This window comes from Pempheris klunzingeri, chromosome 5, assembly GCF_042242105.1.
Source record: "Pempheris klunzingeri isolate RE-2024b chromosome 5, fPemKlu1.hap1, whole genome shotgun sequence".
In the NCBI taxonomy this organism is placed as follows: domain Eukaryota; kingdom Metazoa; phylum Chordata; class Actinopteri; order Acropomatiformes; family Pempheridae; genus Pempheris; species Pempheris klunzingeri.
In genome coordinates, this window is record NC_092016.1 from 2,057,655 (window position 1) to 2,083,703 (window position 26,049).

The 26,049-nt window shown below is 43.2% G+C and overlaps 2 protein-coding genes across 2 annotated transcripts in view; one reads left to right on the forward strand and one right to left on the reverse strand.

Moving 5' to 3' along the window:
- The first annotated feature begins 113 nt into the window (after window positions 1-113).
- On the forward strand, window positions 114-2,644 carry LOC139202064 (E3 ubiquitin-protein ligase TRIM21-like). Its single transcript, XM_070831535.1, has 2 exons — window positions 114-135; window positions 1,011-2,644. The coding sequence occupies exon 2, from the start codon at window positions 1,028-1,030 to the stop codon at window positions 2,642-2,644; it is 1,617 nt and encodes a 538-aa protein (XP_070687636.1). The 5' UTR covers window positions 114-135; window positions 1,011-1,027.
- Window positions 2,645-4,074: 1,430 nt separating this feature from the next.
- Window positions 4,075-26,049, reverse strand: part of lamb1a (laminin, beta 1a) — a 29,719-nt gene continuing 7,744 nt past the window's right edge. Inside the window, exons 8-33 of the mRNA XM_070831532.1 lie at window positions 24,768-24,888; window positions 24,358-24,546; window positions 22,929-23,105; window positions 22,667-22,779; window positions 22,051-22,130; window positions 21,136-21,271; window positions 20,582-20,740; window positions 19,975-20,102; window positions 19,052-19,172; window positions 18,564-18,765; window positions 16,694-16,837; window positions 16,155-16,386; window positions 15,302-15,465; window positions 13,332-13,556; window positions 12,445-12,662; window positions 12,094-12,190; window positions 9,874-10,243; window positions 9,194-9,378; window positions 8,365-8,606; window positions 7,509-7,718; window positions 7,281-7,425; window positions 6,108-6,315; window positions 5,789-5,930; window positions 5,488-5,664; window positions 5,154-5,313; window positions 4,075-4,976 (exon numbers count right to left, since the gene is read on the reverse strand). Of these exons, the coding sequence (XP_070687633.1) occupies window positions 4,837-4,976; window positions 5,154-5,313; window positions 5,488-5,664; window positions 5,789-5,930; window positions 6,108-6,315; window positions 7,281-7,425; window positions 7,509-7,718; window positions 8,365-8,606; window positions 9,194-9,378; window positions 9,874-10,243; window positions 12,094-12,190; window positions 12,445-12,662; window positions 13,332-13,556; window positions 15,302-15,465; window positions 16,155-16,386; window positions 16,694-16,837; window positions 18,564-18,765; window positions 19,052-19,172; window positions 19,975-20,102; window positions 20,582-20,740; window positions 21,136-21,271; window positions 22,051-22,130; window positions 22,667-22,779; window positions 22,929-23,105; window positions 24,358-24,546; window positions 24,768-24,888 (4,485 nt within the window). The 3' untranslated portion in view covers window positions 4,075-4,836. The remainder of the gene's footprint in view (window positions 4,977-5,153; window positions 5,314-5,487; window positions 5,665-5,788; window positions 5,931-6,107; window positions 6,316-7,280; window positions 7,426-7,508; window positions 7,719-8,364; window positions 8,607-9,193; window positions 9,379-9,873; window positions 10,244-12,093; window positions 12,191-12,444; window positions 12,663-13,331; window positions 13,557-15,301; window positions 15,466-16,154; window positions 16,387-16,693; window positions 16,838-18,563; window positions 18,766-19,051; window positions 19,173-19,974; window positions 20,103-20,581; window positions 20,741-21,135; window positions 21,272-22,050; window positions 22,131-22,666; window positions 22,780-22,928; window positions 23,106-24,357; window positions 24,547-24,767; window positions 24,889-26,049) is intronic.

Consider the following 26,049-nt stretch of genomic DNA (forward strand, 5'->3'; position numbering starts at 1 on the left):
AAGATTATTAGATCGATTGTAATTTGGATGAAGAGTTTTGGTTAGTTTCATTAAACTTGAATTGGAACGTGGCCGTAAGTACTGAACTGAAGTACAAATTTGAGGTACTTGTGCTTCAGTTAGTATCTATAGTATTCGTATTTTAATCACATGCAACAGAACGAAATATTGTACTTTTTACTTCACTACATTTAACTGACAGTCTTTTTTTTTTTACAAAACATAAGAAGAGTTTATAAAATGTTTTTTTTGGAAAATAAATGCAATTACCCAACAGTCAAGATTAATCAAGTAGTCAATTGACCATTCCAGCATCACAAATGTGAAGATTTCTTAGTTTTCTTTTTAATAATTGCAATAAATTTTAATAATGTTGAGGGTTTGGACTGCTGGTTGGACACAAGAGTCACTTTGGGCTCATTGTGACACAAATTCTCACTATTGTTACAAACCAAACAATCAATGGATTGATTGAGAAAATAATAAATAATACGTTTAAAACCAGCTCCAACAGCAAAATCCTGCTTTTCCATGAATGATGTGGAATAATAATCAAATATAGAATATATAATAATACAACAGTCTCATTTTTTCTGTAGTAACACTTTCAATGCATGATTTTTACAGCTACTTACTGTTATCAGTACTTTTACTGCCGGCTGCAACAACACTAGAGTTTGAGCTGGATTTACATCAATATTGACTAGTGGAGTAAAAGTAGTAATACCACAGTGTAAAGTTAAAGTCTATCAAGAGTAAAGCAAACTTTTGGTATAATTACTACTAACATCATCAAATATTCGTACCAAAGTTAAAATACTCTTTATGCAGAATAATAACATGTATTATATTGGTGGATTATAATTATTGATGCATTAATGTTTAAATCACTGCAGCTGCTGAAGGTGGAGGTAATTTAAGCTCCTTAAGCTCCACATTGAAACCATCTGTTTCTCTGTGCTGATCTCAACATCACATTAAACAGAAGAGTAATTTGTTCCCCACCTTTCGTCCTCACAGTGTAGATATGTCTGCTGCCAGCTGCCTGCTGACTGAAGATCAGTTTCTGTGCTCCATCTGTCTGGACGTGTTCACCGATCCAGTCAGCACACCCTGTGGACACAACTACTGTAAAACCTGCCTCAGTGAACACTGGAATATTAACGTCCCGTGTCGGTGTCCTAACTGTAAAATGATTTTCAAAAGAAGACCTGAGCTGCGGGTCAATACTTTCATCTCTGAGATGGCGGCTCAGTTCAGACGGTCAGCGGCCAGCAGCAGCTCAGAGCAGCGAGTGTCCAAAATGGGAGAAGTTCCCTGTGACGTCTGCGCCGCACCAAAACTGAAGGCCCTGAAGTCCTGCCTGGTGTGTCTGGTCTCCTACTGTGAGACTCACCTGGAGCCTCACCTGAAGCTGTCGGCCCTGATGAGACACCAGCTCATCGACGCTGTGGAGAACCTGGAAGGCCGGATGTGTACGAAACACGATAAACTGCTGGAGCTGTTCTGTAAGACCGACCGGACGTGTGTCTGCATGCTCTGCACTGTTTCAGGACACAAGACGCACAAGTTTGTTCCTCTGAAAGCAGGATATGAAGGAGCAGAGGCCACGCTGGAGAGGACGGAGGCTGAGATTCAGAAGAGACGACTGAAGATCGAGGAGATCAAACGCTCGGTGGAGCTCAGCGAGGAAGCCGCCGTCACAGAGATAGCGGATGGTGTTCAGGTCTTCGCCGCTCTGAGAGAAGCTGTTGAGAGAAGCCAGGCCGAGCTCATTGACGCCATCAAAGAAAAGTTCAGAGAGGCAGAGAAGCAGGCTGAAGGCTTCATCGCAGAGCTGGAACAGGAAATCTCCGAGCTGAAGGAAAGAAGCCGTGAGGTGGAGCGGCTCTCACGCTCTGAAGACCACCTCCACCTGCTCCGAAGCTCCCTGAAGGCTCCTCCACTCAGCAAGGACTGGACGGAAGTCGGCGTCCATCCACCGTCGTATGAGGGGACGGCGTGGAGAGCTGTGGCTCGGCTGGAGGAAACGCTCAGCGAGCAGAAGGAGAAGCTGCTTGAGGCTGAGCTGAAGAGGGTCCAGCGGGATGCGGTGGACGTGACACTCGATCCCGATACAGCGCAGCCCAAACTCATCCTGTCCGACGATGGAAAACAGGTCAAACACGGTGACGTGAAGAAGAATCTCCCAGACAACCCTGAGAGGTTTGATAGCTACGTCATCGTCTTGGCAAAGCAGAGTTTCTCTTCTGGAAGGTTTTATTACCAGGTTCAGGTTAAAGGGAAGACCGACTGGGATGTAGGAGTGGCCCAAGAGTCGGTCGACAGGAAGGGAAAATTCATTCTGAACCCTCAAAGGGGATACTGGACAATATGGCTGAGGGATGAACACGAGTATTATGCTCGTGTTGGTCCTGATGTTCGTCTCTTCCTGAAGTCTCGGCCTGAGAGGGTGGGGGTGTTCGTGGATTATGAGGAGGGTCTGGTCTCCTTTTATGACGTAGATGCTGCAGCTCTCATCTACTCCTTTACTGGCTGCTGCTTCACTGAGAAACTCTACCCGTACTTTAGTCCGTGTCTTAATAACGGCGGTAAAAACTCTGCTCCTCTGATCATCTGTCCTGTCGGTCCCACTGAGAAGTAGAGCCAATTCATTCACATCCATTTAATGTCCTAAATTTATTGTTTATTTATTATTATTATTAGAGTTCACGTCCAGACTTAAACAAAAACGTTATCTGTCCATAATCGTATCCAAGTGCCGCCAGTGCCTAAACATAACCGTTAAAAAGCAGAATATTTTAGTCACTATGAGCAGATGGTGCATGGAAAGATCAGATATTAAACAAATGAAATACATTGATATGTTAAGTATCAACATTGCTGTACATACCTACTTGCTGTTGCAAATTAACAAACAAATTCACTTTTCTAGGATAAAAGGTTGCTTGTAAGATTATGTTGCTATTGATAAACAAGTTCTTTTGGATGTGAAATCCAAGGATGGGCCTTTTTCACACCAGACCTGTCCAGGTAGGAAAAGCAATTAGTGTTGCTAATAACATTAACGATGGCTCTGTCCCAGTAAGCTGAAACTGAAGCAGCTAAATGGAATTCAGCCATCACTCATTTGTTTGTTTACACCTGTGTGCTTTTCCTGCTGTCACAAAGAAAAATGTCTCCTGTGAAAAAGGCCCATCAGCTCTGTGATCTGGTTAATGAAAAAAAAAACACATCCAACAGGACTGGAAGGTGGATTTCGTCTTCAGGTGAACATCATTGGTGAGTTAAATAAACTCTTAATCTCCTGGAGTTTCAAATGTCCATCAAACACAGGAATAAGTGATAATTATACATGCAATAGAAATGGAAGAAAAAGCTCCTGCATGCCGTCCTCTTACTTGCAAAAACCTTTATTGAAAATATAGTGTTGTACCTTCATCAGGTAAAGTGGAAGGTCCTTGCGATTGGTTGAATACAAACAGACTGTGGGACTGTTTGCCGGACAGCTCATTGTCCCTAATCGGCCTCACCTGAGCAGGTGTAGACTGACTGCTTTGTTCCTCTGTTTTCCCTGATGGAAATCTAGGAGCTGAAATCTTTTTCAGATAACTTTTTTGCAAGTAACAGGAGAGTGCTTTTGAACATTTTCTCCCATGCACCTGTCTGCAAGAAAGTGACGATGCGCCTGAAGCTTTTAGTCAAACCTCAGAATACTTTGGAACCAATATTTTACTTTAATACTTTTGCCTCGGTGACAAAACTTTTCCCACCTGTGCTGTGATCAGTAAGAAATCTGTCCCATAAAGAAAAGACGGTTAACAGTTTGGAAAGCGGCAGAAAACTGAAATTACGCGTGTTGACTGTTCAGGGAGCGTCGTAGCCCATTGATCACAGGATACAGTATGCTCTTCTTCAATATCTTGTATGTTACTTTGGCTGCTGTGCACGTCCACTGTAGGAAAAAGGAAAGAATAAAGGGGAAAAACTCATCTCGCTCCAAAGTTATGTCGTGTTTTTCCACCCTGGAGGCCCAGAAACCTGTTTTCATACAGACCAGTGAACACAACAAGATTTTAACTGGAAGCTTTTATTAAAAATCATTTTGGGTTCAAAGTTTTGGCCATGTAAAAAAAACAAAAGGAGTACAAAATGAGGAATTAAAATAAGTTGCAGTCACATGGTTTAAACATTCACCGTTTCATAACTTTAAACTTTTAAAGTGGAATCAAACGATCGACAGTCACTTTGATTTTGATACATTCACAAAGACATTCAGCTGATTTCAAAAAAAATTTACTTTAAAACTTTGACAGTGGTTAAACTTTACTGAAAGTTTAGATTAAAAATTATCAATTTTTTTGTCGTTTGATTAGTTTCAGCGGCTGTTTTTTTTTTCCTTCTTCCAAACTCAGATTTTAATGGACTTTGAGTTTTACAGTTTTGTATAGTTTTGTTATATTTGCGTGTTCCAACCTGATGGTGCGTTCGAGAACACTCAGACATCCCATGTTATATGGAAACTAGCTGAAAATTAAACATTCACTATCTTTGTCAGAGTGGTTTCATACATATAAAAAATATAAAATCTTTGGTTTCATTCAAACATAAGAATCTAAGTTTGGAATGAAAATGTTTTATTTGCTTTAATTTTTGGTCTTTTTGTTTTTTCTGATTGTCTCAGTGGAAACTATATGATCAGAAGACAACGTCCTCACTTCTGATTGGTTACTAAGAAAAGGTCAGATTTAACATCACAGATTCAGGTTAAAAATATGAGTCATGTTCCTTTTTAATTCAGCCCAGTTTGACCTTTTTCAGATGTGAACTTTGACCCTAGAACAGACAGGTGCTGTAGACGGTGACCTTGTGGCTGATCTCCTGCAGCAGCTCCTTCACGGCGGCCTCCATCTCCACCAGCTGCTCCGCCTTCACCTCCAGAGTTCGCTGGTTGTCTTCGTAAGACTTCTCAAGATCTGAAAAACAGAAGAAAACAGTTAGATTTGCTGAAGGATGGTCGAATGTTACATCTGAATGGAAACTGGACCTGGAATAATCACCATTACTCATAAACAAGTCTAATGCTGGACTGTTCAAGCGTCCACGTGTTGCTCTGCTAACTGTTTCACTGTGTGGCGTCACTGTAACTTCACCTTTGAGCAGCTGCAGCTTGTCGCTGGCCTTCAGCAGCAGCTCTTTGGCTTCCTGCTGCAGTAACTTTGCCCGTTTCTTGGCATCGACCACGCCCCCCGCCTTCTGACCAATCAGCTGCTCCACTGTGGCATATTTATCCTTAAGCTCCGAGTCCAGGTCCTAAACACACACACACACACACACACACACAAAAAAACACAAGCTTATTAACATTTGCATGAATTAGTTTTGAGTTTGCATGAATTAGTTTTGAGCTCCTGCAGAGAACCGATCGACACAAGCAGACTCGACTGAAAATAATCTGCAGACCGACGATCTGACAGGTGAACTCACCTTCTTGACCTCCTCTGCGATCTTTCCGATGCTCGCTGCGTCGTGATTGATCCGCTCGGTGCTCAGAGTGACGTTCAGAGCTTTGTCTCTGAGCTGCGTCACGTCCTGCTCGAGCCGCTGCAGCCTCTGGGTGGCGTTGTTCAGCTTCACCTCTGCGTCTGCCGTCTCCGACTCCACCTGAATGCAGCGTGGACAGACTACATGTTACTTTCATGCTTCTGACGTCAGTGAAGTAAACATTTAACACATTTCCAATATTTCCACGTGATCTTAGTGAAGTAAACTGTGGGTCAGGACTGACGGTGGACAGCAGCTTGTTGGTGTTCTGGATGTCGGCTGTGGCCTGCTGGATGGCGTTGCTGGCGGCGGTCTGAGCTCGCTGAGCTTCTTTCAAAGCTTGCTTCACCTTCTCTGCAGAGTCCTTCACATCCACCGCCTCCCCACTGATGAACACAAGGCAGTCACATTTCATCAACTTATTACAGGCTGTTTGAGGTGAGTCTTTTAAACATAAAAGTCAGCATGAAGATTTGAGGGTTAAAGGTTAAAATGTGTTGCAGAACCTTGTTAAAGTCGTATTTAGATTTGGAAACAGAAATAACTGTTCATGTAAAACTCACCTGGCTCTCCGGGCCTGATCCAGCAGGTTCTCGGCTCTCTGGATGTCGTCGGCGCTCTGCTGCAGGATGGTCTCCACGTGTCCCAGCTCTCCCACCTTCTCTCGGATCTCGTTGGTCAGGTTCTGCAGCTGAGCAGGTGTGGTGGGCATCTGCATGGCCAGAACCTCGTTGGCCACCAGCTCGATGCTCTCCAGGTCTGCAGCGTCCTCTGAAACAACAGAAGCAGGTGGTTTGTTTCTCACCTGTCTGATCATCTGATCCACCAGACTACCTTAGACAGGTCTGTTTGAAAGTAATTCCTTTCTTGGAGTGGCCAAACATCTGTTTTACTGCACAGCATAAGCCTATCTGGTACTGTTTTACATTGTTTTTATTAACTATCTGACTACAGGAACTTCTGCGTGACGATAATGGACTGTACATCCATGACTGGAGTACCACAGGGATCAGTCCTGGGTCCTTTTACTATTCTCTATCTACATGCTACATTTTGCTCAAATGTTCCAAAAAGCATCAAACCAGTGTTCATTTCTACGCTGACGATTCTCCTTTAAGCTCTAAAGGCCAAGACTGAAAACCAGAAGAGACTCAACCAATTAAGACCTTTGACTCTGCGCCCGGCTGGAGGTTATCACGCGAGTTAGCTCTTTATATCGTTGTTTAAATCTCTCCTCTGTGATGCCACCATGCTCGCAGATCTCAGACTATATTAGTTGTTCTCGTTGATGAATATGATGGACAACATAACAGAGTTAATGTGCCTTAATAAACCAGAGTGACTCCTGTAATTTCACTGAAGACTGACTGTTAAGTAGGGATAGGTATCAATTAAAAGCACCAGTACCAATCACATGACCATTAAAGTGATACCCTATAGTTTTCTCCGTGGTTGATGAGGTGCTTTATCATTTTTCCTGAAATAATCTGTATTTTATGCCTTTTACTTTCATCAAATATCACATGCAGTATAGCCATACTTTTGAAAGTCAGCACTCTGAATTGCCAACTCGCACTCGGAGATCGGCTGTGAGCAAAACCATACGACAGTAATAGTTTATAGTACATCTTTGTCCAAAAAGGACTGAATCCTGCATTTCTGTAGTTTGACTGAGAAGTTTTGATACTTCTTGGTTTCAGTGTTCAGTTGTGTTAAGCAGGAAATGAGAGACGTACGTGTGAGGAAGTCTCTGATCTGTTTGATGAGTCCTCTAAGCTCCTCGTTGCTCTGGTCCACTTTCTGTTTGGTTCTGTTGGTCTTCATCAGGACGTCCTGAGCGCTCAGCTTCGCCTCGTCCGCTTTCAGTTTGGCCTCCGACACCTGCAGCCAAAACACGGGTGAGAAACTCCACTTGCAGCCCATCTGAACCAGAACCGGCTCAGACCAGGACCGGCCAGACTCACCATCTTGGAGAGTTTCTCCACTTCCTCCATGGCGCTGGTGATTGACTGTTCGGAGTCGCGAGCCTTCTTCCAGGCGCCGTTGGCCATCGTCACCACGCCGTCGCATCCTTCACCTCCACACTTGGTCCGACCCTCCGAGTCCACACAGCCCAGACCTCCACAGGGAGAGGACTGGCACGAGTCCTGGCCTGATGGTGGACTGCCGCAGGTCTGTAAGAATCAGGACGGATAAAGAGTTTAATGCAAAGATACAACCTGATTTATTTCACTAAAATATCAGATTACATTTCATGGGGCTCATATTTATTTTTCTTTTCATAGTTTGTTAGTTCTGTTATTTATATTCACCTATTTGCACTGTTTTTACTGTACATAGTATTTTATATTTTATCATTTTTATTTTTTATTTATTTGTATTTTATCTTTTCATGCTGCCAGCAGAGCTGCTAAACTGCATTTAATTGCTTAATATTGTTCCGACAATGTTGCACAATTACAATAACGTGAACTTACAGGACACCAAAAACTAAAAAATAAAACACTTCACTGCAAATGAAGAACTTTTTCTCACAAAACTCAAACTCTGTAAATAAAACCTGACACTAAAAAGTTTTTCTTCCTTGAGACACAACCTTCAAATCAGAAGGAGTCAGCAGAGACGAAGGACAAGGTTTAGAGAGTTGTACAGAACAAACCTCGCTGTCTATCAACTACGAGGAGAAACTGTTCTATCAGTCAGAACAGTCAAACGTGTTACTGACGTTTTTTCTTACAAGTTCTGACTGAAATTTCAAACTATAAAATCGTAAAAACCCGACAAACACCTTAAAAAAAAAATCTTCTCGTAATCTCCCACCTTGTGGCTGATCTCTGATAGGTCCAGAGTCTGCAGCTCTCCCGCCAGCTCGTCCAGTCTCAGAGCATGCTCAGTGTGTCTCCTCAGGAACTCCTCCCTGGTTTGGTTCATTTTGTCCTCTGCCAGTCGCCGTAGAGCCGCCGAGGCCTCCACGGGGCTGCCGGGGTCGATGGTGGAGGCGTTCGCTCTGGCTTCAGCCTCCTGAGACTGCAGGAAGTACTTGGTGACGCTGTCGGTTGCCCCTGACAACAGACAGGAAGTACAATTTAGCTGAGAGATCATCAATAATGGAAACTTTATTGACATTCTACTGAAGGTCTGTGGGCTAATCTAAAATAATCCCATAATTTAATAACTAATTCTCAGTGTGACGTGACTGAACCAGTTCCTGTATAAACGTTATGAAAAACTTCATTCACATTGTTATTGACAAAACAAGATCAACTCAAGGTCCACTTACTTGCTTCTTCCACAGCTTTCAACTGTGCTACATGGCCTTCATTGACAGTTTTCTCCTTTTTTGTGAAACGCATGTTCAGACTAACTTCAAAGAGAAACTTTAACAGCAGGACAAACGGCACCGTCTCACCTCTGGCAGCTGAGGTCAGGTGAGCTACACCTGTAACCACGCCCAGCTGTGATGTCACAGCGTCCTGAAGTGCATAATTACATCACTGAGACAATAGCAAGTCTTCAGGGGTGTGAAGTTACTCCTTAATTACTGCGTGAGACAGTTGAAAGCTCCAGAACAAGTGAGTAAGAGGACCTTAGTTACTGGTTGTGACCCCCCCCCCCCCCCCCCTGACCTTTCACCTTTCACCCCTCTCACCTCTGATGTCGGAGTTCTTGATGAACTCCACCTGATCCAGCAGCTCCTTCACCGTCCGCTCCAGCTTCTGAGAGTCCGAGATCACAGAGTCCAGTTTAGCTTCTGCAGCCGCGTCTGAGTCCTCGACCTGGGCCAGAGTCTCCTCAGTGTGGTTCAGCATGAGGCTCAGGGTCCCCATCAGGTCGCTGGGGGTCACACAGAGGTCAGAGTTTAACTGATCTGAGCTGCTTTAATCTGCAGATCAAAGTTTATCTCATCTGGCCTGTTGCTGTAGGTTTAGACTCTGGATTAAAGTTAATCTCACCTGCTTTATTGCAGTAGGTTTAGACTCTGGATTAAAATTAATCCCACATGGCCCTTTTGCAGTGAATTTAGACTCTGGATTAAAGTTAATCTCACCTGGTTTATTGCAGTAGGTTTAGACTGGATGAAAGTTAATCTCACCTGCCCCTTTTGCAATACGTTTAAATTTTGGATTAAAGTTAATCTCACATGGTTTACTGCAGTAGATTTAGACTTTGGATTAAAGTTAATCTCACCTGGTTTATTGCAGCAGGTTTAGACTCTGGATTAAAGTTAATCTCACTTGGTTTATTGCAGTAGGTTTAGACTCTGGATTAAAGTTAATGTCACCTGGTTTACTGCAGTAGGTTTAGGCTCTGGATTAAAGTTAATCTCACCTGGCCTGTTGCAGCAGCTCCTGGATCTCGGTCAGTGGTTGCGAGGCCGGGTTCTGGTTCAGGACGACCCGGATGTCGGCGACGCTCCTCTCCATGCTCTCGATGGACTTCCTGTACGGCCCGCTGACCCCGCTGGCTTTGACTGCGTTGACCTTGTTGACGAGCCGGTGCGTCTGGTTGGTCAGTTGACCGATGATGTCATCCCACTCGGCGAAGCACTGGTGGCAGCGCTGGCAGTCCGGGAAGGTCCCGGAGAACCCGCGGGCGCAGACGTCGCAGCGTGGACCGGACACGCCCTCCACGCAGACGCAGTGGCCGCTGGCTTTGTTGCACTGCTGCTCCGAGATACCGCGAGGGTCGCAGTCACACGCTGAAACACACACACTGACGGTTACAGCTTCATCCTGTCAAACTGGGTTCGTTAAAGCTGATTAATTCTATTCAGAGTTTAGTAAAACTGGGCTTAAAATGAGTAGAATGATTTAAACTTACGTAGAAGTTTATCTATAGAAACTTAAATCAAATAGAGCATTTAATTGACGTGTGAATCTAATTGTAATTCTTTAAAAAACAAAGATGGTGAGTTAAAGGTTCCCTGTGAGCTGACTGATCAGCAGCAGGAGGTAAAGCGCCAAGATACGTAGCGAAGACAGAAGAAGAAGAACACACACGTCCGTCAGCTCGTAAACACGCTCAGGATTTAAAACAGATTTAAAACAGCTATTTTATGAGGAAAGACTTCGATGATTCACACAGTTTTTAGGGAGAAACTCAGAGTGGAAACAGAAACCGTTTATAATTAAAAGAGCTTTAACAAACAAAGACAGGAGTTTCACAATCAGACTCCAGAGACCACACACACACACACACACACACACACACACACACACACACACACACACACACACACACACACACACACACACACACACACACAGAGTGTTTGCAGACTGAGGTCAGATTTGGATGAAGTTCATCCTTCAAAATGTTTAAGAATCTTTAAGCTTTAATTTACTGTAAAAACATTTTGCAGGAAGAGTCGGAGACAAAACGTCCGACTTCCTGTTAACAAACGTGTGTGTGTGTGTGTGTGTGTGTGTGTGTGTGTGTATGTGTGTGTGTGTGTGTGTGTGTGTGTGTGTGTGTGTGTGTGTGTGTGTGACACATCTGGTTTTAATCAAACTCAGCTGAAACTGGTTCAAAACACAGAAACAACAAACCTGAACCAGACTGAGATTTTCCTTTGATTCACTCAGAATGAAAACAGACAGACAGACAGTAGAGATGCAGTTTGTCCTGCCGGTGGGGCAACAGGAAACATCGGGGGGGGCAAACAGAGGCAGGGGGTATGAGGGAGAGTTGGAGGGGGGGAGGGCAAAAGAAAGTCAAGGGGGGACCCCCTCATGCCTGAGGTGATTTTTATCAACAGTTTTTGTTGGAAAAAGACGAAGAAGAGACGTTTCAGGATCTGCTGTAATCCAGAAACATGTTTAGTCTGTTTAAAGTCCATATAAACAGCAGACAGATGGACGGACACGTCTGTCTGTGTACACCGTTCATAGAGATACACTTTGTTTTACTTCCTGTTTCTTCTTCTGTCACTTCACTCCCTTTTATTTTCTCCTGCTTCACTCTCTCCATTCTTCTAAACTTTTAGTGTTTCCTCCTCCTCTGTATTTCCATCGTTTCATCTTTTCCCTTCTCTTCTTACCACATTTCTTTCTTTCTTGCTTGCTCTCCTCCCTCCCCTCCTCCCTCCCCCTCCTCCCTCCCCTCCATCCTCCCCTCTGTCTCCCCCCTCTATCTCTCAGCAGGTCCACTTTCTGACCTTCAGCTCTGCTTCACACTAACAAAGCCTCTTTGTGGGTTTCAGAGATATTCAGAGGTTCAGACAGATCTCCGGCCTCGTCTCCATGGCGACGGGGCCGCCGAGCCTCGGGACACATCTGGACTTAATATCAGGCACAGCAGATCGCAGCAGAGGATGCTGGGAGAAGGAATGTTCCCACGATGCAGTGGGGGCGGCAGATGAACGACTCTGTTCATTCATGGAGCTTCAGAGTTGCTTTCTTCTACTTCCTGTTTCTGAACGTGTCAAAGACCTGAACTGAGTCTGAGTCTGTTCTGTTCACACCGAGCGTCTCCCATCAAAGGAAAAGTGAATGAGAACAGACGTCACATTATTATACGAGTGACCATACAAACATACGGTGAACGTACCGTGACATTTGACCTCTGGGTCTCCCCAGAACAGCTCTCGACACTCGCTGCATGTTCTTCCTCCAAAGCCGGGCTGACAGGAACACTGACCGCTGATCTGTGGACCAAACAAGCTGTTTACATCCAAAAGTCCAGCAGGGAAACCATCAAAATACTAAACCAGGAGCTGATTATTTAAAATGTAATAACTTAAGTCATGAGAACACCAGAGCTGATCATACTTTAACTTTAACTAACAAAGTTAGTTAACCTTTGAATTTTAAAACTTTCACTTGAGTGAAGTAGAAACATAAACATCACATTATTGAATTCTGAGGCTCGTTGTGCGTCACATCACGGCGTGCCGCTCACCTCGTTGCAGGACGTCCCGTACGAGTGTGTGGGGTCGCAGTCGCAGGTCTGACAGCCGCGGCCGCTCGCCATGTTCCAGGTGTCGGAGGCGCAGCGGTCGCAGTGTTGACCGACGACGTTCTGGAGGCAGCGACACTGTCCGCTGCTGCTGTCGCAGTGACAGTCCCCAGACGACGGACAGCTGGAGGGTTCGCTGCCCAGCTGGTTACAAACACACTCTGTGGACAAGAACCAGACTTCATCAGCATTTATCAAGAGTTTAATCCAGATTTGGGGCAAAAGTTCATTAAGATTTCATCCAAATTTTATTCAAAATTTGTAAACATTTTGTTCACTTGTCACATCATCTGACTACATATGGCTGATGTACTGGTCCCTACTGGTTCCCACTAGTCCTTACTGGCCTCTACTGGTCCCTGCTAGTTCCCACTAATCCTTACTGGCCTCTACTGGTCCCTGCTAGTTCCCACTAATCCTTACTGGCCTCTACTGGCCTCTGCTGGTCCTTACTGGCCTCTACTGGTCCCTATTGATCTCTACTGACCTTCACTGGGCTCTACTGGTCCTTACTGGTCTCTACTGACCTTCACTGGGCTCTACTAGTCCTTACTAGCCTCTACTAATCCCTACTGGTCCTTCCTGGTCCTTACTACTCCCTGATGGTCCCTACTAGTCCCTATTGGTCCCTATTGGTCCCTATTGGTCCCTCCAACTCCTGGATGGTCCCTACTGGTCTCTACTAATCCCTACTGGTCCTTCCTGGTCCTTACTACTCCCTGATGGTCCCTACTGGTCCCTACTGGCCTCTTTTCCAGCCATGTCTCTGGGTCTCGTCTTAGCAGCGATGCCAGTTGCCATAGTGACGGGACAAACCAGGTGTTACTCACTCCTGCAGTCCTGCAGCAGGGCGTTGCCGTAGTAACCCAGCTTGCAGCTCTGGCAGGCGGCACCCTCGCTGTGGTAAAGGCAGCGCAGGCACTCGCCGGTCCGGGCGTCGCAGGACTCCGGGTCCAGCATGTCGATGTTGTTGTTGCACTGACAGGGCTGACACTGCCCCCCCGCCTCTCCGGGGTTTCCATGGTAACCAGGTGAGCACTCGTCACAGCGAGCGCCTGCAGAGAGACGGACAACAAGTTTAAAACATAAAATGATACGAACTGTTTTCTATGAAACTAACATTTTTGTTTTATTTCTTATTTTGATCAGAAAGTTTTCGTGGTGACCGTCGCTTCACTTCCCACACTTTCTTTATTTTATTGTTGTTCACAAAAACAGTGAAGATCTTCAGTTCATTTAACTTCTAACTTCCCGTGAAGTATTATTGCTCTCATAACCGACGCTTCAATTACTTTTACTGCTGACATTTCAGCTGTTTTCACCACTTAAAAAGGAAATTGACACTTTTTACAGTGTCAGTAAAAGAGAATTCAAACTTGACACTTCAATTACATTAATCTCCTATACTGACATTTAACACTTCAACTGATTACAATCTATTTTTTACATTTTACTGCTTTCATAATTACACTTTAACTGCATTCACCTACTTTGCAGTTGACTCACATACCGACTGACCGAACCGATTTTTACTGAACAGTTCTTATATTTTAAAACAGACATTTCAACTGTTTTCACCCTTTAGAAATCGATGATGGTTTTACCTGCTCTGCTCTTCAGCTGACAGTTCAACTGCTTTTACTGTTTACAAACTTACAATTCAATGGCTAACATGGATGCTCTCAGAGTTCACACTTCAATTGACACTTCAACTCCCTTTTTAACATTTCAACAGCTGAGGCATCAACTAATTTCAGGTGCGTCAACCTTCTCCTACCCACAGTTTAACTGCTTTCAGTATTTACATAGAAAGTGATCATTCAAATTTACAGTTTTCGTTTTCAGCACTTCAAACTATTTCAGTGCTTCAACTTCAACTTAATTCTCTTATAAAACATCTCACATGAAAACAGTTGAGATTTTTAGACATTCGAACCTGTTTACAGTGCTCACTTCAGTTTTCTTCACAAAATGCAGCTATTCTGTTGCTTTGTTTGACGTGTTTCGTCGTACACGTTTAAAACCTCACGGGAAAATCAGAGGCCAGTGTCGTCATGCTGTAATTTTATATAGTTAAGTACGGTAATAAACTCGGTAGGTCTTGGCGTGTCAGAGGAATATTTTCCTTTCAGGCTGTCGGAGTGGAAAGAAAAGGAGAAAGTGGGTGATTCATGCGTCCGTCAGCAGCTGATTTCAGCCTGAACATCTAATTTCCTGCTGTAATAACAGAGTCACGTCACATTCCTGCTTCTGTTTACATCAAATTAAATCACAGAGCTTCTTCTCTGTAAATTAAAACCCTGGCAGCTGCTGTTTTACTTACAAACACTAAAAAGAAATACGGGAGATTATTTCACTCTGAAAACTTCCTGCAGAAAATAACCTCAGGCTGAATTCACATTGACGCTGTAATTACTCTGTCTGGGTCTCTACTGTATTTTATTGTCACATCTGGTTGTTTTTATTCTGTTTATACTATAAAACTTTCAAAATAACATGGACATGAACAGTTTAAATAAAAAAAAGGGTTAATCTGTCTTAAATATATCAGTTTACCACTTGTGCCGAATTCAGTGTAAATAAAGTTTCTACCTCTGTCATCATCCAACATTAATAAAGTTTTTACTCCTGTTTCCTAATTATTAACGTTTTGCTATTTTTTGTTTTTGTTATAAAAACTTGAATTCAGTATTGATAAAGTTTTCAACTGAGTGTCAATTAAGTTTTTACCTCTGTAATAATCCCTATGTCAATAAAGTTTTTACCTCTGTAATAATCCCTATGTCAATAAAGTTTTTACCTCTGTATCCCGTGTTGCAGACACAGATGGCCTGCTGGGACTCATCGCCGCGGTAACAACTTCCTGCAAACTGTCTCAGGCTCCCGGGGCCGTCAGGACACATGCAGGGACGACAGTGGTCACCTGACCCCAGCACTGGGTCGCCATAGTAACCGTCCAGACACCTGAGCACGGCGGAGGGAGAGGAAGTGTTGAGGGCAAGTTGATTTAATGATTCAAATACAGCATCATCACAGGTGTGACGTCTTCCCCAGACTTCTACAACTAGTCTCCAAACATGTACAACTAGTCCACACACCACTACAACTAGTCCCTTGACCTCTACAACTAATCAGTAGACCTCTTCAACTAGTCCCCAAACCACTGCAACTAGTCAACACATCTCTGTGCCTTGTTCCCATATCTCTATGCTTAGTCCTTACACCTCCACAGCTAGTCCCCAGACCTCTATAACTAGTCCTCAGACCTTCGCACCAGACCTCTATAACTAGTCCTCAGACCTCTATAACTAGTCCCCAGACCTCTGTGCCTAGTTCCCAGACCTCTATAACTAGTCAGCACACCTCTGTGCCTAGTTCCCAGATCTCTGTAACTTGTTCTCACACCTCTGCAGGAAGTCCCCTGACCTTGTAACTAGTCCCTAAACCTAAACCAGTTAGTCCCCGACCTCTGCTGCTAGTCCCTGATATTCAGTCCAGAAGGTAACTGCCTACTTGACAGTCAACCTTTTCAAGTCCTCAGATCACAAACAACCACCCCTCCTCTTTGTAGATTCTTCCCTGTTGGGGTCCCACAGTGTTGGGCCTGAGAGGGCTGCGCTTCCAGTTCTTTCATCTTTTCAGTTTAATCTTACCTGTCACAGGTGTGTCCGGTGGTGTGGTCCCTGCAGCTGATGCAGCGTCCGGTGTTGGGGTCGCAGTCGTCGGCGTGCCCGTTGCAGGAGCAAGGTCGGCAGGCGGGGAAGCCCCAGTAACCTGGCAGACAGCGATCACACTGCCGCCCGTACGCCCCCGAAACACAATCACACTGACCGGTCAGCTGATTGCACAACGGACCCTGTGAACCCTGAGTGTCGCACTCACACGCTGCAAACACAGAAACCAAGAAGATACTGTTTGTGTGTACTCTACGTTCATCACTGCAGGAAAACACTGAAAATATCATTATATAATATCAATATAATCATATAATTAGAATTTTTTAAACTTTATTAAATTATAAGTCGTATTATCTGAATGAGTGTGACTTCTACAGAAGTTTGGTCTGAACTGGAACAAGGTTGCAGCACATACACAGTATGTTATCACTATAAATCCTACTATATATGCTGTATATAATGATGATCATTATCAGTATAGAGTGTATTGATTATTAACTGATCAGGGCTCTGACCTCTGCAGCCGTTGGGTCCAAACTGGAACGTGGCCGGAGCACATTGGTCGCAGTTCCTGCCGACCACATTGGGACGACACTGACACTGACCCCCGCTGGGGTTACACACAGTGCTGAGCGAGCCCTGAGGGTCACACTGGCATTCTGGGAAATTGAGTCAAAAACAGGAGAGAAGCGTTAAGACAAGCAACAAGCTTCAACAGTGTAGGAAAACAATACATTCTCAGCACATCCTGTCTGAGAGACTCATGGTGACAGATTTATGGAGGTCGGAGGATGTTTGAGGAATGTGGAGAAGAAAACCAGTTGAGTCTTGTTCAGGAAGTCAAGGATCAACAGGATGGAAATCGGTGAGTGACATCACTCAGATGTTAAAAATAACAGAGAATTAAGTGAAGAAGTTAACGTTGGATTGATGCTTTTTTTGCTCCATGGTCATGTTTTCCATCTTGTCTTTGTTTAAGGGAGATATTTTGAATAGTTCCTGTGATTATTTCTACTCTCCTTCATTTTTCCTGTCTCTATTTATCTATACTTATGTCTGTCCTTGTGCTGCTAGAACACCTGGATTTCCCCTCTGGAAGATCAAAGGCTTATCCTATCTTATCTCATCTCATCTGAAGTTCTCTTGACAGCCAAGATCTTCAATTAAACAGTGACCGAGTCTACAAGCCCAGTCTGTGTCTGCAGGCAGGATGGGAACATAAATCAGGGTGTCATCTGCATAGAAATGCCACAGGGGAAAGAGAGAATGATTCAAGTGTTATGAAACTGCTACAGAGGAGAGAAGAGATGATAATGATGTTGATGATGATGAGGTCAAAGGTCACTGCTGGAATGCAGTCAGCAGCAGAGTCAGACTGTTTGTTATTTCAGAAAAGAAGAAGAAGTGAAGGGAGAGAACAACCGTCGCTCTTCTCTGATCAAACGTGAACGACTGGAAAGTTACTAATTACATCAACTTGTAGCATTGTAGTTAACTAAAACATTTAAGGCACTTTAACTTTACTGAAGTTATTCTAGATGTATTTGATAACTTTAGGTACTTTTCAAATTAAAAGATTAGGATACAATATTTAATTAACCAGTAAAATCATGATGTTTTATGGTAAACAACGATAAAACTTTGCTGATCCTGAGGTGGGAGGATATTCAAAAGTCATTAAAATGAGCTCTGCCTTTGCTAGCTACAACAAAGTGACGGACACATGAATGCACCAATAATAAGAATCAAATAATATAAATAATAATATTATAATAATAAAATATTACATCATAAAATATCATTCTGAAATAGATTGTCCTTTTACTTTTGATACTTGTACTGATGTGTATTTTTTGATGCTAATATTAACGTGTTGTGAGTGTTCTTCCTCCACTGCCCCCTTTTAAACCAATCAACCAATGTGTTGGCAGTAATTCAGATAAACATTGGTAATGTATCATACTGGTATGTACATACATACCATACTGGTATGTATATACCAGTAAGGAGATCAATGGATAGGTATCGGTATTGAAAAGTTATGTCCAGCCCTAATATGTCACTGCTGTGTTGACTACTTGTTTCTGCTGAAAACATGCGGCCAAATAAAAACACAAGTTAGTGCAAGTTTAAGTTTTCTCTCAGCGTGCTTGAACGTGCCAGACAGTCTATCATCTGCTAGAAGGTTTTACTGCTGAACTAGCACATGATAGAGCCACAAACTATTTTTTAAATCATCATCACTCCCCAATCTGTGGTTGGTGCACAAACTGTACATGCCTATTAGATTCTGGCATCAAGCTCTGTATCTAATGTGATTTTAGTTATTAGCATCACTCCCTGAGCTTGGTGATAAGGTCAATGCATATAGATTTTTTATCTTACCTTTAGCTCCCTGGTGCAACAAGGCGGAGATGCTGAAGATGAAGTTCTTGCAGATGTCAGTCATCTGCGACTTGATGACGCTCTGGCTGTTCTCCAGACAACGGTAGCGCTGGAAGGTTTCCCAGCCGCTGTTCCCGCTGGAGTCTCCTCCCTCTGAGGCCGTGAAGATATCCAAGTTCTTACAGTGAGGCATCAGCACGATCTGAGCGTGGAGAAAAGGACGAGACACTTTCTACAGGTGTGTTCATGCTCAGGTTCTTACAGGAAGCCATCGTCGCTCCCCAACGCTCTGCTGTGCCGAGTCCGGTGCTTATTCCATATTCTACATTGTCATAATGATTTATTACACCTGACCTGGTAGACAAACTACTAGACTAGTTAAGTCTAGTCAGTAAATGAGTAAAAACTTTCAACAGTGTATTAAAGAGAAGATATTGTGAAGTTACTCATCACTTTCTGGTCAACAGGTAATTATTTAGTTTCCTCACCGAGTCGATGAGTGTGTACGGAGACTGGACATCGCTGAGGGCCGAGTACAGCGGCAGACTGAGGCGGATTGTGTAGTTCAGACCAGATTCAAAGCAAACAGATCTGGGAAGAACCACGTACCTGAGGAGACAGATGGGACAGGGTGGTTTACACTCCTGTAATCTGGTTATAATGCGTCAGCAGACAACATATGAAAGACAAACTGCCACACCAGTAACACTTTCAAACTACCACATGAAACAAATACATATAAAACAAGACCTTACAGAGAACAGAACTCATCCCTCGGGGCAACAGACACTCTAAACCATCACTCAACACACTTTATTAGAAACTGGACCACCAAACAGATGATGACTTTCAAACTGAACTCCAAAAACCGTCTGTAATGAAGCAGTCAGCTTACATATAGAAATTTTAATGAATTGTTCCTTTCATTGTTACCAAATGTCCATAAAAAAAAGAGCACAAAACTCTGATGCAGATAATTTAAAAGCTTCTTATTGACCTCAAAGGACTCAAAGTTTCCTGCCTTCCTGCCAGGATTTTAAAATCTACAACATGAACTCTGACTGGTCTGACACTCTGTCTCCCACTTATAAACTTGCAAAGTTCCTGTTTTCACAGTTCAAAACCTTTTAGTCCCACCTGCTGTTGGTTTAGATACTAAAACTCTTTGGTTAAGGTTCAGGAAAGATGGTGGTTTTGGTTCAGTAATGGAAAGGTCAACTCATCCTGTTTTACGCTTCATGTTTCAATATTTAACCATAAAGACCTCCATCTTTCCTGAACCTGAACACAGCAAAAGATCTAAACAAATAATGTTGGCGTCATCCCGGTGCCCTAAAAACACACTTCCTGCTGAAAATAAGATGTTTATAAACGTATTTTATAGGAAACTATGTTTGCTGCTCAACGTTACCGGGAGCCGGGAGGAAGTGAGATCATCTGGTTGTCGTCGTCGGGCACAGTGTTGACACAGCGACTGTCTGCTGTGATTGGTCCAGGTCTCATGACCGTCATCAGAACCTCCTCCCATTGGTCCGGCAGCTGCAGAACCAACAAACACACCCAGCGTTTCAAGGTTTAGACTTTAAACTTCAATACCAACATGTATTATCGCTCTGCTCCTTTTATTTGTTGATCTTTTTAACATTTGATAATTATTACTTATTGTCATATATTTCTCTTTAAAGTATTATCATTAGCCTTACTATTAGCATTAGTATTAGTATTACATTGAGCAAATCCGGACCCAATGATATTGACCAAATTTTTACAGCTTGCTTGGTTTGTATGTCATATCTATTGTCTGTTTTTGTATATTGCAATGTTTTGTTGTTTTGCACTGGTAAAAAAAAAAACCCTTTTTCTGGTTTTCTACTTCTTAACAGTTCCTGTATTCAAAGACCTGTCAAATGAAACACGGAGGATGGTACACCACATAAAAGGATCTAGTCCATGTATTATGTATTACAACTGCACTACAGTCATATGGTTTGGACTACGTCTAGCTGACAGTGTCCTACCTGAGGTTCATAGCGGATGAGAATGTCGTACTCCATGGAGTGGGGGACGTTGTCTACAGTGAACTCCAGGAAGGCCCCCTCTGGGACGTTGACCAGACCGATTCCTGTCCAGGTGGGACTGCGATCCTGAGGGTGGGGCCTCGGCACCACCGTAACCCCCTTAAGAAATGAGGTGATGGCGAGAAAAGTGATGAAATGATCTTTGACAAGCTCATGTGGTCCTCAAGTCTTTTGTTTTTATGATTCCCATAATTCAACAACAAGAGATCCATGGAACTACTTTCACCAAGAAGAAAACTGACCAATTTTTAGTCCTAAAGAAAATCTAAATACTCATGGTGAGTCATAACAACAACTTTTTTAACTCTTTTCTTACTATTTATTTCTATTTCTATTTTATCGACTCACAAAGAGTCAATAATAAAAGATGGCATCATCAGCATAAAGCTGGACATTGAAATGTGCCGTCAGGTAATAAATACTATTCATGTATACGGTATTGGGGAGAATCTTCCAGGCGATCAAGGGTTAAAAAGGTTAAAAAGATGACTCACAGGACCAAATTTGGCGTCCTCTGCCTCGTAGGTGTAATGATCCAGAGCGATGAAGTAGAAACCAGACTCGACCTGATCACAGCGACGACCGAACATGTGATCTCTGCAGACGCACTGACCGCTCACCTGATCACACCTGCAGGAAGACGGGAGGTGGGGAAAAATTAAGAAACAACACACAGGAATGAAAACAGAAAAAAATAAATCAAATAAGTGAAGCCAAACAGGATGATGGAAAGTACAGCCATCAGAAAAAAGAATGGAAAAACTAAAGAAAAGAAAAACTTAAAAACAATCTGAAGAAAAACTGAAAATCTGGAGATAAACTGAAACAGGAGGGAAACCTGAAGAAACAACAGAACAAAAGAGAGTAAAGGAAAATTAAAATAATAATAAGAATATTATTAAGAGGAAGCTGAAATAGAACAATGGACAAGTAAGACTTTAGACTTTTCTTTATTGATCCCCCAAAGGGGGAATTCAACATGTTACAGCAGCAACAAGTAATAGAAAAAAAAGAAAGAATAAAGAAAACAACAGTAGAAAATAAGCAATAGTAAATAAATATATGTTGTAATGATGAATAAATATTTACACTATGGACATAAATGTACAAGTCTGGACAGGAATATGAAATGAATGGAATGATATGAGTGAAGAACAGTGCCAATTAGCAACTATAGTAAATGGATGTGTGTTCATTCTAAGTCATTTATTTCTGCATTATAAGTTATTTCATGTTTATCTTCCAACCCTCCGATCTGTTCTTCAGGCTCTCTCTGTCGCAGCTATGAAACAAATAACTACAAGCAGACATTTTCTGTCACTTTTCATGTGAACAGCTGACGGCGACACTATGAACGTCTCAAAAGATGATGCAGGGTTCAGAGTTTAGGGATTTGGATGTAAACTCACTGGTTGTTGATGGCTCCTCCCAGGTCACAGTCACATGGTCTGCAGCCATCCATATCATTGCTGAGACCCCAGTGTTCAGACTGAGAACACACACACACACACACACACACACACACACACACACACACACACACACACACACACACACACACAGCAGATGTTGTGAGACTTGTCATTAAGTACTTTTCTGACCTCCCAGCTTGTTTCGGTCTGTAAAAACCTGATTTAAAGCTGTGAGAGGAAGTCGTTCAGGCTTTCATCTCCTTCACACACACACACAATAAACACACATGTGACCTCCCACAGTTTCACAGCTGCAGGTCTTCACACACTCAGTGTTTTTTAACCGTCTCTTTGGTAACCAGCTCTGTTGTCTTTCTGCACAGCTCTGACTTCTTAAGAACAGAAATCTGGCTTCTCATATATTATTATATGATGAGGATATTATACATTAGGAGAAAGTAAACCTCAGACATGTTTTAAGTTTATCTAATTCCAGTCTGATCTGTGGATTGAACTTCTGGTCTGAAGTCATTGGCTGTTTTAAATCCCATGTTTTGGCATCTATTGTTATTTACTATGATAACAGGAAATGTATTTTAATGTATTTTCTCACCACACACTGGTCGCAGTCTCGTCCGGTCACCAGACGTTTACAGAAGCAACTTCCTGTTTCACTGTCGCAGGGATTTCCTCCAGGGAGTGTTCCCACAGGGCTGCAGGTACACGCTAAAACACAGTAAGACACACAATAATAATAACTTTTATGCAGTATTTCGTACCCCTGCAGCCACCGGGTTTGTCACTCAGCCTGTAAATACACGTGTTCGTATCATGTTCAGGTCCTTGATCAGCAGGTGTTTTGTATAATTTCGTACCCTTGCAGCCTTCAGGCTCGTCGCTCAGCCCGAAATGCGCCTCCTTGCAGCGCTCGCAGCGCTCTCCCTCCACGTTGACTTTACAACGACACTGACCGGCAATCAGACCGGCTCGAACGTCCGTCATCCCGTCACATATTCCTCCGTTCAGAGAGCCCAGAGGGTCACAGTTACAGGCTGTGGAAACACATACAGGATGAAATGAATTGTGAGAATAAAAGCAGAGGTTTGACAAAGATGGATTCATTCATCAGGATCTGCAGACAGGAAATCGATTTAAACTGAGACTTCAGGTTAAATAAAGTCACTTCTACAGGACATAACAGCAAGTTTTACATCAACATGTAAAACATGTAAAAAAAGGACTGAACAGAGAAGAAGACAAGTTTGTGGTGATCAGTGATAAAAAAAAAAAACTAAACTTCACCAAAAAGGACCTGATAAGACTTGAACACAGTAACTCCTGTCTGTTGCACCAGTATAAACCAGTCTAGTATAAACTTGACCAGTATTAAACAGTCCAGTATCATCAGTCTGTAAGTTCATCTGGAGTCTGTTTCAGCAACTTTTCATAATTTAAAATTTAAAATTTAAAATTCAGTGCTCAATTTATACAAACAGGTTTTGCCACAGTCTAATTGTTAAATACACGATTGATTATTATATACAGTTTATTGTTCATAGAAATCCAAATCTACAGTTTGCTGTCATTAACTGTTTAAATGATCCATCAGAGTGATATCAGAGGCTGTGTAACAGTTAATGTTTGATATCAGAATAGATCTTTTTCTCAGGGATTCGTCAAAGCAGGAAAAGCACAGTTTAAGATAACAACATCAGTTTCATCAAGGTTTTGTTCAGGTGTTTTCTGAATTGACAAAGACAAAACAACGTCTGTGTTTATTGAACCTTGAGGGACTGATGAGGAAAGAAGAAATATAAAGATGCTGAAGCCTCCAGAGCATTTTAACCCTTTATAGGGCACTCATTGAAATACTAGACCATTACTGGTGCTTATTACAAGACGTTTTGTGAGTTTTTCAAAAACAATTTTAATGTTATGGTGAAAATCAAAGTCAGTGAAGTTACCATATATGGTTTCTTGCTGGTCTGTCATGTAGCCTGATTGTTTCTGATTGGCTTGGGGAAATCTGGTAGTTTTACTGCCTCATGGTGAGGCAAGGGGCATTTTGAACTCCTGCTTAAGTTACCAAATATGGTCCCTTGCCCGATAAAGGGTTAAAGGATCAGTCTGATTTTTCTTCCCATCACGAAATCCTTCGTGTCTGGACTCAAACCAACATGTTAGTCTTTAAACCTCCGGATTTCCTTTCTGTGAGTCTCAGCTCCAAGCCCATTGGCTTGAACCCTAACACACACACACACACACACACACACACACACAGCCCATCAGACAGGCTGGACTCACGGTGGCAGATGTTGGGGTCTCGGATGTCTCTCTCTGGATGTTGGAAGTAAAACGGTTTGCACTGCTCACAGTTGTGTCCGGCCGTGTTGTGCTGACAGTCGTCACAAACGCCTCCGCTGGCGTTTCCTGAAGCCACGAACACGGCCATGTCGAAGTGACACGAGTACGAGTGCTGGTTACAGTTACACTCTGCAGGCACCACAGAAGAAGAAGAGATTCACACAGTTAACAAATGCAAAGACTTATATTAAGATTAAGACTCTGCTATCAGAAGATTTAAACTGGTGCCAGCCCACTAGGAACCAGTTAGAGAAGGAGTTTGTTCTGGTTTTCTTCTAGTAGAAACCAGCAGACAGAAGCAGAGATCAATCAAAACCAGCAGAAACTGGCAGAGACCAGTATAGACTCACTCTTGCAGGCGTTGGTGTTACGTCCCTCGGCCGGTCTCCACGGCAGGTCGTGGTGGAAATCCTGACACTTTTCACAGTTCAGACCTTTCGTGTTGTGGTTACACATGCAGTGACCATGAACCTGAAGACACAAACGCACCAAGTGTCATATATAAATATATATATCCACAGACTGCACATAACGATGGACGACATGACGGCTCCCCAAAAATGGCGTCCCCAGCACAAGATGGCGGCGGCCAAATCCACTCAGATGTTTTGGCTTCATTTTTTGTACAGTGGAAGGAAGCAGAGACGCATCGTCCACCTTTATATACAGTCTGAGTGAACATCTGATCAACTGATTTAATCATCAGTCAATATTTACACGCAGTGACTGAACCTGCAGATACCACAGAACACAACTCATATAATTATCGGTGGAAATCGATTCTACTGATATCAGGACTTGTGTTTTTCTGAGAGGAAAAGTTTTTTAAAAGTTGATTAAAACTCAGTTTTTATAAAGTTCTGAAACAATGAAAATTGAGTCCAATAAGATAAAAAAAATGAAAACACAACAAACCACAGACAGAATCTGAACAGACTGAAGAGACACGGTTCCCATTAAAACCATCATCTGCAGCTCATTAACATTCTGTGGTCAAACAACAAACAGACCTCAGCTGGTAGATTCACTCTGAAACATTCACAAGACTGTTTCCCACAGAAAGATCCACCGCTGAGCCACCACAGTCGGCCCCGTCCCCGTCTAGACTCACCCAGTCCCCTTCTAGAATCACCCAGTCCCCTTCAAGACTCACCCAGTCCCCTTCAAGACTCACCCTGTCCCCTTCTAGACTCACCCAGTCCCCTTCTAGAATCACCCCGTCCCCGTCTAGACTCACCCAGTCCCCTTCTAGAATCACCCAGTCCCCTTCAAGACTCACCCAGTCCCCTTCAAGACTCACCCAGTCCCCTTCAAGACTCACCCTGTCCCCTTCTAGACTCACCCTGTCCCCTTCTAGAATCACCCCGTCCCCGTCTAGACTCACCCAGTCCCCTTCTAGAATCACCCAGTCCCCTTCTAGACTCACCCTGTCCCCTTCTAGACTCACCCAGTCCCCTTCAAGAATCACCCAGTCCCCTTCTAGAATCACCCTGTCCCCTTCAAGACTCACCCAGTCCCCTTCAAGAATCACCCAGTCCCCTTCTAGACTCACCCAGTCCCCTTCTAGACTCACCCAGTCCCCTTCTAGAATCACCCAGTCCCCTTCTAGACTCACCCAGTCCCCTTCAAGAA